The sequence below is a fragment of the Lithobates pipiens genome, unplaced genomic scaffold (assembly GCF_037356315.1).
Source record: "Lithobates pipiens isolate NorthernLeopardFrog02 unplaced genomic scaffold, aLitPip1_a1.2 Scaffold_13, whole genome shotgun sequence".
NCBI lineage: Eukaryota > Metazoa > Chordata > Amphibia > Anura > Ranidae > Lithobates > Lithobates pipiens.
In genome coordinates, this window is record NW_027507718.1 from 483,456,095 (window position 1) to 483,469,378 (window position 13,284).

The 13,284-nt window shown below is 41.7% G+C and overlaps 1 protein-coding gene across 1 annotated transcript in view; it reads right to left on the reverse strand.

Moving 5' to 3' along the window:
* Window positions 1-376: 376 nt before the first annotated feature.
* Window positions 377-13,284, reverse strand: part of KDM3A (lysine demethylase 3A) — a 54,522-nt gene continuing 41,614 nt past the window's right edge. The window contains exons 17-27 of the mRNA XM_077477968.1: window positions 13,058-13,220; window positions 12,744-12,913; window positions 9,862-10,098; window positions 7,618-7,789; window positions 7,410-7,500; window positions 5,897-6,027; window positions 5,371-5,490; window positions 5,142-5,281; window positions 3,837-4,013; window positions 3,594-3,728; window positions 377-1,276 (exon numbers count right to left, since the gene is read on the reverse strand). Coding sequence (XP_077334094.1) covers window positions 1,196-1,276; window positions 3,594-3,728; window positions 3,837-4,013; window positions 5,142-5,281; window positions 5,371-5,490; window positions 5,897-6,027; window positions 7,410-7,500; window positions 7,618-7,789; window positions 9,862-10,098; window positions 12,744-12,913; window positions 13,058-13,220 — 1,617 coding nt within the window. The 3' untranslated portion in view covers window positions 377-1,195. The remainder of the gene's footprint in view (window positions 1,277-3,593; window positions 3,729-3,836; window positions 4,014-5,141; window positions 5,282-5,370; window positions 5,491-5,896; window positions 6,028-7,409; window positions 7,501-7,617; window positions 7,790-9,861; window positions 10,099-12,743; window positions 12,914-13,057; window positions 13,221-13,284) is intronic.

Here is a 13,284-nt window from a genome sequence, read left to right on the forward strand (position 1 = left end):
ATCATGCCTCTTTGACCACCTGTAATTAAGTGGTCTATTCTTTTTGGTAAGAGGCCTGGTGTGGATGTTCGGTGAAGGATAAGTCCGTATTCACCTCATTTGTATTTGTCTACACTGGGCGATTCCAGCGTTCTCCTGAACAAGGGCTTTATTTCAAACACAATGGACTTTTTATTTGCAATACTACATTTTTAGCGCTGCATATCATTTTTCATGCTTCTTATTGTCACTATACAATTAATGCAGCTGCTTTATTACTGTTACTAGCACAGTGATTAAGCTTGAATTTAGATTTTTGATCGTAGGTACAACCTCAGGGAACAGTAAAGATAGAAAGGAATTTGAAGATTAAGCAACGCAAAATGTACAAAACACGAACACAAATAACTGTTTTATTTCCTTGTTTTTAAGTACTGAAGTAATAAAAAAAAATTACAAAGTACTCGATGACCTGGTAATGGTCCAGGTCGCTTGCCCATTTCCCCACCCTTCCGTCTTCTGAATCGTCAAAGTAAATAAGCCAAAAAGGAAATGTTAATTAAATTAAAGGAATACATTTGAACAAAAAATAGGTCTAAATCAATTCAATACACAAATCCAGGCACATCAGTGCTAGTTCTAAATCAATGTAAAATTATAAGAGCCTGCTTATTTACATTTTACTTAGAACACGCATTCTAGCAGAGCATCATGGCTACAATAGTATTCATTTAAAAAAATTTAGGGAAAAGCTTAAAAAAAAAAAAAAGAAAAAAAAAAAAAAGAAAAAAAAAAAAGAAAAGAAAACCCCTTCTATAAAGTAACTTCCCTATAAGCCCGCAAAATATTAAGAGGGGAAAAGGATATTTAAATCAAATTTACAGGGCGTCTTTGGAGCAACTCCAAAAACCAGAGGTATATTTTGTACAGTCTAAAAAAAAGTGTTTTGGTTTTTCGACTTGTAGGTCTTCTGGTCTCACACCTCAGCGGAGAAGAGTTCTTTTCGGCAGTAAGACAATGCAACTCCAAAAAAGCAGAACCTTTATCTAGTGTGTCTGTTTTGCAATCTCCAAACTATTCCAGGGATTGTAAACACTTCCTTTAAGCCGGTGCTGGGAACGTGCTGTGACGAGGTAAGCTTCATAGAACTATATATAGGCGTAGGTCAGCTGCCACAGGAAGTCCATTCGATATACAGTATGGAGGTCAAAAGGTGTTAAACTTTCCCGATACTGGCTTCATTTGCTTTCAATACTGCCACTGCATCTTTCACTGCATGGTAGATTACGTTCTTCACCTGTATATGCAAAGGATATAAATTCAATATACAGAAGTATATTTTAAGGCATCAATAATATACTTTGACTAGTTTCTGAACCCTCCCAGGTACACCCAAACCCAAGGGCACTATGGATGTGTAAATATTTCACTTCATGATGGTTTTGAAGGCTATGGAAACCTGTTCTTTATATACAAAAATCGCTTATTTTGTTCAACAGCCATGTTGCTATTCTAACAATGGGGGAGAAAAAAAAAAATATATAATAATTTTCAAAAGAATAGCTTATTCCACTACATGGTCCTAGGGTCTTTGAACAGTTACGACAGACCTTCGTCAGAATCTATATATCAGACACTTCCTCAGGAGCCATCAGACAAACCAGTGGGGATAAGGAATCACTGACATTCTGTTTAAGGCCAAACCTCTTACACATAGAGAAGATTGAAGAATTGGAAGCAGGGCAAGGGCCACTAAGCGAGCCAAATTTCCCTGCAGTTTCCCGACTCACCAAATAGTTAATATTCTTGGGCATAGGAGAATATGTGCCATTACAAAACTGTCTGAAGTGCATGGACAGAGTGCTGCTAGGTGGTAAAAAAAGGGAAATTTGCCTGCAAATTTAGACTGGGAAGGTGAGGGAGCAAAGGGGAAGTAGATGTTTCAAGCCCCTTCTGTAAAAGGAACCAGTTATTACTTTTCGCCATTCCGAGCAAAATGTGTTTATTAAAAGCAGAGTTCCACCTACTTTTTTTTTTTTTTTTAGATTTGTTACCATCATATGATTTATTTTTGTATTGGCTTGTGTGGTAAATAGCGCAGCTTTAGCTAACTTTTTATTTAAAAGCTCACCTTATATTGCTTGTGCTTGGCGTTCCCATCTTGCTTGTGGGCAGGCGAAGCCCACAAGCATAAAACTTACGGAATTTGGTGCTGTTGAATAACCAGCATGCGCAGTAAGCTCATTTAGCAGCTCAGAAAACTTCTCAGGTTGTCATCACAGCGGGTAACTTCATCGCAAGTGCCCACCCTATTGTGATGGCAACCAAGACCACTTCCAGTTTTAAAATATTACGATTCTAGCCCTTGGCGCTGCCCACTGACTCCTGGGAAATGAGACATCTCCTAGGAGCACTAGCTAACACAGGCGCCATAGAAAATGATGTCAGGCGCCGCAGAGAGGAAGGGGGCAGATTACAAGGGACCCCATGGCAACAGCCCTGAACATGTATAAAAAAATTCTCAAACGTTTCTGATGCTTTTTTGCAGTTGAATAATTTAAGGTTAATTTTGTGGGTGCAACTCCGCTTTAAGCATTAAAAGTCAGGATGACCACACAGGAGACCCTTCATTGTTTAACCACTTCAATACCAGGCACTTGCCCCCTTTCCTGCCCAAGCCAATTTTCAGCGCTGCTGCTGTTTAAATGGCAATTGTGCGGTCATGCAACACTGTACTCAAACAAAATGTTTATAACATTTTGTTCCCACAAATAGAGCTCTTTTGGTGGTATTTGATCACCTCTGCGGTTTTTATTTTTTGCTTTAAAAAAAAAAAAATCTCAAAATTTTGAAAAAAACATTTGTTATAAAATTTTGTAAATACTTTTTCTCCTTCACGGATGGGCACTAAGGTGGCACTGATAGGGTGGCATCGATTGACATCTGCCTGGTGGTCCAGGGTAGCATACCTTTGTGGGCATCCCTGCACTGATAATCAGCACAGACCTCGCCGATTGGCTCTCCGCTACTTACATCTGTCAGACGCGAGCGAGAAAAAGCCAATCAACAGCTCTTCCTGTTTACATCGTGATTGGACACGGCTGATCACGTGGTAAAGAGCCTCCGTCAGAGGCCATTGGAATACATGGAAAACACTGCGCATGCATATTTAATCCAGAAAAAAAAAAAAAAAAAAAAAAAAAAAGCACACGGAACTGCATCTGGTGTAAACTGGCCATTAAGCAACACCAATAAAGCTGCATCAGTGACTAATCATTTTACCGGAATATCCTAAATGACCGATATTGGCTAAGTGAGAAAACCGTAATTAGAGTGACTTCAACTATCAGCAAAACATGGGAGGGAAAAAAAAAATTAAAAAAAGCCACTTATGGAGTTTCATAGTACAGATTTTGTGACTTTCACCAGTAATTTTCAAATTTGGTATATTATGCTCATTTTGAAAAACTGCCCTAAAAGTACCTGACAGAATATGGGGAGTATGCATTACAAAACCGCATGTGTTTTAAAAAAAAATATAAAATCTGCCGCTAATTCTAGTTTTGAGGTGTGGAAACTACCATATACATAAGGCATTGGAAACCCTTTCATACCTGCAGCTTGTCCTCGTGGTTTGTATGTGTGTGGGAAAGATAGCGGAATTCCTGAGTGAGACAAAAACAGTGCTTAACGTGCTCCGGAGATACAAAGTCTTCTGCAACTTTTATACAGCTGTACAAGTTGTGCACCTGAAATCGAGAAAAGCAATAAAAAGGAATCAGAAATAATCCCAACATCTCTTAAGGTATCAGCATTTCACAGGCAAAGATAATAGGACCAGCAAAAAATGACATTACCTGATGAGGGGCTCCAGCTGGAATGAAGACTGCATCTCCCAGGAACTGTACAATGGCCCAGCCCTGAACTCCGTGCTCCTGGAGAAGCCTTTTCCTCAAAATGCTGTCTAGATACCAGCTCTGATCATGGATTGGATCGTGATCTGGGGGGTTCTCCTGACCCTGCTCCTCTGCCACCTTTAGAAACACAGGTCATAAACTTAACATGGTATCATTTAAGCTGGGAATAAAAGTCCAATTGAAGTCTTTAGTTCTAGTACTTTATTGCTTTTTACAGCAGCTTTACATGCTAGTCCACTTAAAAAAAAAAAAAAAAAAAATTATATACATTTTTTAAATATACTGTGTTTGTTTAACCGCTAGCTGACCGGCCACCACAGTTATACTGTGGCAGGTTGGCATGGCTGCGCAAATCGGCTTAGCCGTACGTCGCTCCTTTAAGATGTCAGTGGGTGTGCGATCGCTTGTGAGCGAGAACCGGGATCTAGGCATTAACAAGATCTGTCTCCTCCCCTAGTCAGTCCCACCCCCCCTACAGTTAGAACACACCTAGGGAACACAGTTAACCCCTTGATCGCCCCCCTAGTGGTACCTCCTTACCTGCCAGTAACATTTATACAGTAGTCAGTGGTTATTTTTAGCTCCGATTGCTGTATAAATGTCAATGGTCCAAAATAGTGTCAAAATGATCCTATCTTTACTCCGCAATGTCGCAGTCCTGATAAAAAAATAAATAAAAAAAATACAACACACACACACACACACACACACACACACACACACAGAGCTTGCCACCATTACTAGTAAAAAAAATTTTTTTTTGATTGGATAGAACATTGCTTAAACCTTTCCTGCTGGCCCTATATGAAATTTTAAAACCAGTTACATTAGCTACCTGATCATGCAATTGGCTATTACAGTGGTCAGCAGCCCATTCCTACCATCTCCTGATCATCACTGTGTGAATGGAAGTTGTAGGTGACAACATGGTCACAGTGCTAAGTGCACTCCCAACATGAAGCAGTAGTGCATATATAGCAGATGGAATGAGGCTGAGGTCTGTGCATCCACATATCGATGCGGTCATTGGAAAGAGGTTATCTGTACTAACCAGCATCATCCTAAAGAGTTGGACCTCAGCTGTCAGCTGCTTGATTGGAATACTGAGGAAGGTGTAGGTCAGACCACTGCACTGTTCGAGAGCAGAGGTCCATCTCCCAATCATTCTGGTACTTAACCGTTTTACAGCAGCTGTAAACATTAGTCCACTAAAAAGGCACCATGTGTAATAAATAGGCACATTACCTTTTTTAAGAACTGTCGGATCTTCTCAGTGTCCTTTGCTGCATAGATGTGCCATAAGGCTCCAGGCTTCTCTTTGAACTCCACAAATCGCTTAATGGTCAGTTCATCGGCATCTCCGTCTTGAACAGTCCTAAGCACTTCTGTTGCATTAGAAATCAATGTTAATAATTAGTGTCCAGCTTTGGAATGCTTCTGAAAACCAAGCCAAATAAATAATGAATCGGCCTACCTTGCTCCTGATCACCCTCGTCCTTTGGAATTCCCACATACACCATAACATTGGCAGCATCAGATACATCAAGGTGGAGGTTGGTTGTCCCATACTTTCGGTCCTCTGGTGTAATTAAACCTATTAAAATGTACATAAGCGTTGTAATATCCAAGCAGTGAAAAAATAAAGTTTGCATTTATCTGGGTTAAAATATGGGGCTACACACTAGATTATACACACACACACACACACACAGCTGAATTCTTAAGGATGTGTGGCCTTTAAAAAACTGAAATTTCAATTAGAAAGAAGTGGATGGAAACTGCTTTTCAGGAGACCTAACAAAAAAATGTCAACAGCTTTCAACAATTATGTACTGTGTTATACTGTATGTATAAAAATGATATTAACAGAAAGATCACACGAATCCCAGAACAAAAGCATCCAAAACTCATCTTCCGGAGGTTATCACAACAGAGCAGCCCAGATTTTCAGATTAGTATGCTAGCTACTGTAATGAACACGAGATGACGAGGATTCTTACCATAAGCATTGTACATTTTGGGTCCAAGATCAGGGCGCACAAAGTATGATGGAAGCCGAGAGGCGAGATTTAGCCTGCCTTCCCTCCTGGTGTATTCTGGCAGTGGGATGTTATTCATGAGATCATCAAACCTGCCATACAAATGAAGATATTTTATAAAACCAATTTGAAAACAGCAAGTCGTATTCCAGATTTCTTTATTACACCTATGCTTACCTGTGTAATAAAGATGTGTATACAATGGGAGGTAAGTAAATTCTTACCCTCACCATGATCTAGATGTGCTAGGGATCTGAAATTGTGCATGTTTATAGGTGGCTCCTAGTAATATGCATGCCAATTTTGTGTTTTTTTGTAGGTCGTGGTGAATTATAGTTCGAGCCACGAGAAATGGAGTAGGCGTCATGTCGGACAAAGTTGAATACTGAGCTGCAATTCATGGATGAATGTTGCACCTTAGAGTTTGTGGCGGTGGGCAATTTGGCAGATTTCCATGATTTACTCATTTCTCAGGATCATATAAATATACCCAACTTTCATCCATGATCCATACACAGCTGACATTTGGGCAGAGTTCCCTTGGAGGAAGATGGAGATGGAGGAGCCAAAACACAGCTTGGTATACAACTTTGTCCACCATGACAACTACCCCATTTCTTTTGGCTCTAACTATAATGCACCACGACCTACAAAAACAAAAATTTAGCATGCATATTACCAAGATATCCACCTATAAAATTGCAAAATCTCAAATCTTCAGCACATCTAGATCATGGTGAGGGCAAGAACTTAACCTCATCTCTTACTTTATTTTCAGGCCGCTCCAGTCATGCAATTCCCTGTGTTACAGTTGTGGCTTCAAAAAGGGAAGAGAGCACTTCCAGCAGCAGCTGGTTATTCCTGGAGCAGTCACCCATCAGTTTCAATGACACATCTGTTGTGGTTTCTCATCTCCAGCTGCCACTGGATGAGCAATGGAGAACTCACATCACCTGGATAGGTAGGATTATTCAAGCCACCATTGCTACCGATTTTATGATGGATATATACCCAACATTTGGATTCACATAACTTATTACTGGTTCTCATCGTCAGGCCATAAACTGACAATATTGAACAACATTTGAGGAAATCAGCTGTAAACTGCTCTCCCATGGCAATTCAGCCTCCACTACCATTATGATTGGCAAACTACAAAAGTTAAACAGTAAAATATTGAACAACGCAGTGTTTAACCCTTTTCCCAATTATGCACAATTCTGAGGCACCTTTAACCACATGCCGACCAGGCCACAGCCGAAATGCAGCTACAGCGCGGTTGTGTTTTTCTGGGTGGACATCCTCCCAGAATCTTGCTCGCGCATGCCCCCGGGAACATCCGTGACCACCGGATCACAGTAAACGGCCGCTGAGACTTGATCCTCCCCACTGGCCACACAATTTTAAGGCATTTTGCTAATGCACCCCTATTTGGGAAGGCGCTCCCAGGTTCACAAAGGCTGGATTAACCTACCAAGAGGGCATCATATCTCTGAAATCATCCCCAGGAGGCCAATCTTTTAACTTCAGCACCATTGCCTCCCCTTGGTCATTTTTAAGGCGTTCTGTAAATTAAAAAAAATATATAATATATATTAAAGGTTACAGATTGTTATAACTGAAGAGCCAATCAAATTTGTTGACATTGTGTTTCAAATAGCAAGTGACAAAATCCTACATACTAGATATATCTTCAAAGCCATCCCAGAAATCACCAACAGTGGCTCCTGTGATGATGTCGTTGGTTCTGCAGTTTACCAGGTCAGCCTCCTGCTCACCAAACTCTATCCTGAAAGATTCCGGCCTCCAAAGATCTCTGTTCAATTTGTTGTGGATCCCGGATACCATCACAGGCTAGAAAAGAACAAAACGTTACCAAAAAAATGTTTTGCAAAAGAAGCATTACACCTGTCACTAAAAGTTAAAGGGTTGATATGCATCGTTGTGAACACACAAATCTGCTGTGCTAGGTATAAAGCAAAAATTACCCCCCCCCCCCCCCCCCCCCAGCTTTAATTTCAGCTCTGATGGTTTTTAAATGATAATTGTGCGGTCATGCTACACTGTATCCAAACATTTTTATCATTTCCCACAAATAGAGCTTTTTGGTGGTATTTGACTCTACCTAGATTGGAGTTGGTGTCTCAGACTGACACGCCGCACCGCCGATCACCACACTGCGCATGAGCTCATTATCCTGATCACGCCATAAGACGTCCGGTCAGGATAACTAAACAACGTTGCGCACGTCATATTGCTACATAACGGGAAGTGGTTAAAACCAAGTTATTACAAAAGTCCATATTAAGAGTCCATATGAAGTATCCAGGAGGAGGTAATGACACTATAGTATAACTAAGCATCATAAGCGTGACGATACAACCAACACCCCATCACACTGCGTCTTACCCGCCAGCATAGACCCTTACAACAAAATGCATAGGATGGCATGCAACGTGACAGCATGTTGGGACGCTGCAGCAATCTTCCTGGTTAGAAACACCGGATCTTATACACAGATATGCAAGATTTTTATCCTAAGAATGTGAGGGTTAGGTTACTCTTTACCTGATAAATTTGGGGTTTCTACACCATAAGGAGTGTTACTTTGTCTCTGTATGAGATTCATGAAGCCTTGGTGAAGACGCCAGAGTCCTAGAGGTGGATTAATACTGCTGGAGCTATCACTGGATTGCTGACCACTGTGCATTTGAACTTTGTTGTGAGGGTCTATGCTGGAGGGTAAGAGGCAATATGATCGGGTGCTGTTATCTTCAGGCTTACAGTATGATGCTTAGTTATACTATAGTATCATTACCTCCGCTGAATACTTCATATGGACTCTGATATGGACTTTGATAAAACTTTTTAATTAATTTTAATTTAGCGCTGCACTATCATCTTTTACGATATGTATTCTTCCCTTTAAAACTGCTATTCCTGTTTCTAAGAAACCGAGAAAGGGGTAGATTACACTTATGCAACTGAAATATACATTCTGAAAACTTCATTGCAAGAAAATCCTAGGGCTAGGACTGGTGATTAACTCTCTGCCGATAAAGTTTCTTGATGGCTGTATCATTACATGTCATTTAGTGAGATGAAACTCAGATTTCCCAACAAGTGGTTAAAGGGGTTGTAAACCCTCAGGGTTTTTCACCTTAATGCATTCTATGCATTAAGGTGAAAAACTTTTTGCTGCTGCAGCCCTCCCCCTTTTACTTAGCTGAGCCCAATCCTTTAGTGCTGCTGCAACCATCGGAGTTTGTGCGTCAAACACACACCGCAACTACGATCACCGCAATGTGCGCCCCCAGCTGCTGGTTATCCTGACCACATCATATGACCCCCGGCCAGGATATCGCAACCACTTTGCCAATGTCATTTTGCTATATGGCGGGGGGCAAGTGGTTAATCACCTGTGTAGCCATATAGCCTTAGGTTGCCTGAAGGGCTCACTTAACTCTACAGAAATCACAGTCTTTGCTGTTCTCTTGCATCAGCCGTCATCCAGTAAACATGCATATTCATTCCCTTGTACAATACATGGTGGGTGAATTGTTTGTTCCTTATACCATTCAAAATGGCCGGGGCTCCAGTCTGAATCCTTTCATAACCAACACTGATATGGTGGGTTACCACACCACAAGTGTCCATCTATGCAACCAAACAGCCATTTCACATAACCCATCGAAGCCAGATTTGATGCAGCAATGTGATAAACCAGCACTGGACAAACTGGTCTAAAGGCCCTTACTAACGTCCTTTATTTTCTTATAGTCTCGAAACTTACAACTGTCCAGGAGTGTAAAAGCCACTAGGCATCAGAACCACAAGCCAATTTAAATAACTATTAAAAACAGAACACATACACCAGATAAAGCAAGTGTGACACTGATCTATAGCCATGAAGATATGACTCTTACCTGGCCTTGTTTCCAGCACTCCCTAAAAACGTTCCAGTTGCTTTTATTGCTGGGGTCTTGTAGACAGAGTAATCTGTTGTCGCATAACCAATAGTGCGGTGTATTGAATCCCATGAGGCTGGGTTGGACTGCAAGCCCCTGTGTCCTTCTGATGGGTTCAGTCATAGGTTTTGTTTGTACCAGTGATGCAAAGATGTCATCGAGGAGTTTTGGAGTGCTCTTCTCGCTGCTTTCTTGCTACAGAACAAACCACATTTAAAAGTAAGGCAAAAAAGACCACAGACTCATTCACAAAAACAAACTATATTCGCGGTCTTCTAACTGCGACCCTTTGCTTGATTTTTGAAGAAAATAGGTAATACCTATAAGCTGCGCACCCTGAGACCAATTAACGTGAATGTACATTGTGCCAAAACCTTTTAAGGAGCAGCTGGTAATGAGATCAAAGGTCTAATGATTCATTAAAGTGGAGGTTCACACAAAAATTGAACCTCAGCTTTTCGGAACCCCCCCCCCCCCTCTACGGTGTCACATTTGGCACCTTTCAGGGGGGAGGGGGGTGCAGATACCTGTCTAAGACAGGTATTCACACCCACTTCCGGGCATAGACTCCCGCAGGAGTCTACTCCCCTTCCCGCCCCCCCCCCCCCCGGGCTGTCTGCTGGGACACATACACAGGTCCCAGAGACAGCAGGTACCATTCGGATTGTGCAGCGCGACTTACACATGCACAGTAGGGAACAAAGCATAATTTCTTGATTCCCTTACCGAAGATGGCGGCGGCAGCATCCAAGGACTGAGGGATTGGTCAGGCTCGGGTGCTGACATAGCGGGCACCCTGGACATGTAAGTGTCCATATTTTAAAAAGCCAGCAGCTGCAGTAGCTGCCGACTTAAAAAATAAAAATAAAAAATTATAATTTTGCAGGACCTCCGCTTTAAAGAAATCAAATAAATTTCATACTGTGCTCCAAATAATCATAACCCAGGGGTTGACAAATTTGCTTGGAATCTAGGAGCCAGCTAAAAAAGTTAGGAGCCAGGTCCGTGACGGCAATCTGGACCTGTCCCTGGCCTGACATGGAGACGAGTGAGGGGAAGATTGCCCCCAGCCCCCCACCTGTCTCCAAATCATTGCCCATAGCTCTTAGAGGGACATTTTATTTGTTATTTTTCAAATAACAAATTTCTTTTAAAATTGCATTTTAGTGTAAATGAGATGTGAGGTCTCTCTGACCCCAGATCTCATATATAAGAGGACCTGTCATGCTTTTTTCTATTACAAGGGATTTTTACATTCCTTGTAATAGGAATAAAAGTGACACACATTTTTTTTTATTTTTTTTTAAAGAACAGTGAAAAAAAATAAAAATAAAAGTTAAAATAAGCTTGCGTGCAGAAGCGAACGCATATATGAAAGCGGTTTTCAAACCACACATGTGAGGTATTGCTGCGATCGGTAGAGTAAGAGCAATAATTCTAGCCCCAGACCTCCTCCAACTCAAAATGTGCAACCTGTAGAATTTTTTAAACGTCGCCTATGGAGATTTTAAAGGGTAAAAGTTTGTTGCCATTCCATGAGCGGGCGCAATTTTGAAGCATGACATGTTGGGCATCGATTTACTCGGCGTAACATTATCTTTCACAATATAAAAAAAAATTGGGCTAACTTTACTGTTGTCTTATTTTTTGTTATTAAATAAATTATTTTTCCCCCAAAAAAGTGCACTTTTAAGTCCGCTGTGCAAATACGGTGTGACAGACAGTATTGCAACGACCACCATTTTACTCTCTAAGGTGTTAGAATAAAAAATATAAATATATGTATATATATTTATTTTTTTTGGGGTTCTAAGTAAAGGGAAGGCAAGCTCCATTAGCATTGCTGGTTGTAATTCCGACAGCCACCACAAGAGGGCACCAGATTCCAGGAAGAACCATAGGATCACAGAAGGCCGCCGGCGGCGCGGCCCGATGCGATCACGCCGGGGGGGGGGGGGGGGGTCCACGGAGACAGGATATCCCCAGCTGTGCTGCCCCAGGTCACTAATTCTAGTCGCAAATGCGACCTGGCGCCCGGGTTTTGTCGAGCCCTCATAACCATACATAAAAAAATAGTGCTAAAATAAGTGGATTCATAAACATATGTGCCAATGAACTAATGGTAGATGTCCATATAATTTCCAAAGAAAATATTCAAAATTGAAATATTTTCATCCGATACCAATGGCGCATAATCTCTCTTCCCTGGCCGCCCCAATGGATGAATGAAAGGGGTTGCAAAGACATAAGGTCTTTTTTATCTTAATACATTATATGCATTAAGATAAAAGGCCTTCTATGTGCAGCAGCAGCCCCCCCCCCCCCCCCCCCCCCGATATTTACCCGAGCCTCATCTCTATCCAGTGATGTCCAAGGAGTCCCTCGGCTGTCCAGAACTCTCCCTCCTGAGCTGAGAAACAGCAGCAGTGCCATTGGCTCCTGCTGTCAAACTCAGTCAGACAATCAGGAGAGGAGGCAGGGCCAAACTGCAGCTCCATGTCTAAATGGATACCTGGAGACGCAGCTTGGCTCAGGTGCCCTCATAGCAAGCTGCTAGCTGTGGGGGCACGCAAAAGGAGGGAGAGGCCAGGAGCTCCAGCCAGGGACCCGGGCTGCCCTGTGCAAAACAATTACAGAGCAGGCAAGTACGTTTCTCCCCCCCCCCCCCCCTATTAAAGTAACAAACACAAGCCTTTACAAATCACTTGCATTTAGAGGGACAGCAGTAAGAATCTAGAACAGTGTGTGTCAAACCTTGCCTCTTGTATTTCCTATTTTTAACTTGCATATCTATCAGGGCTCCACATATAGATAAGTAAAATGTGACCAAAGGCCCTTACCTTGATGCTGGAAGAATTGAGGAGATTCCGTAAAAAGCCAGAGCTATTACTGCTCATAGGAGAGAGAATGGAGGTGCTGAATGGCTGTAGAGAGGCAGCTGGCTTCCCAAAACTAGCAAAAGAGGGTAGTGTTTTACTTTCTGTCTTCACTATAGATGTGAATGGGTTATCTGTAGGAAACAAGCACTTGTTAAAAGTAGAGCCAAGCTTGTATCACCTTTAATCTAGATTTGTTTGTTCCTTGTGCACACTGGCAAAATTACACATGTACCGCCCTAGGTCAAAGACAAATGGCAAAGAACACCACTTCCTACCTTTGTTTTCCTTGTTGACATTTGTGTTGGGAAGGTTTGTCAGCCAACTTAAAGGACCAGAGCCTGAAGATGAAGGCGGTTTACTACTAGGGGGTAAAGGATCTTGTGTGGAAGGCTTACTTTGCTCGGGTATAGTTCCATTTGTGGTTTCAGTGCTAGAACTCTGCAATTAAATACATAATGGTAAGAAAAGGCAGAAAGCAGAAATAAGGTACATAACAAATATA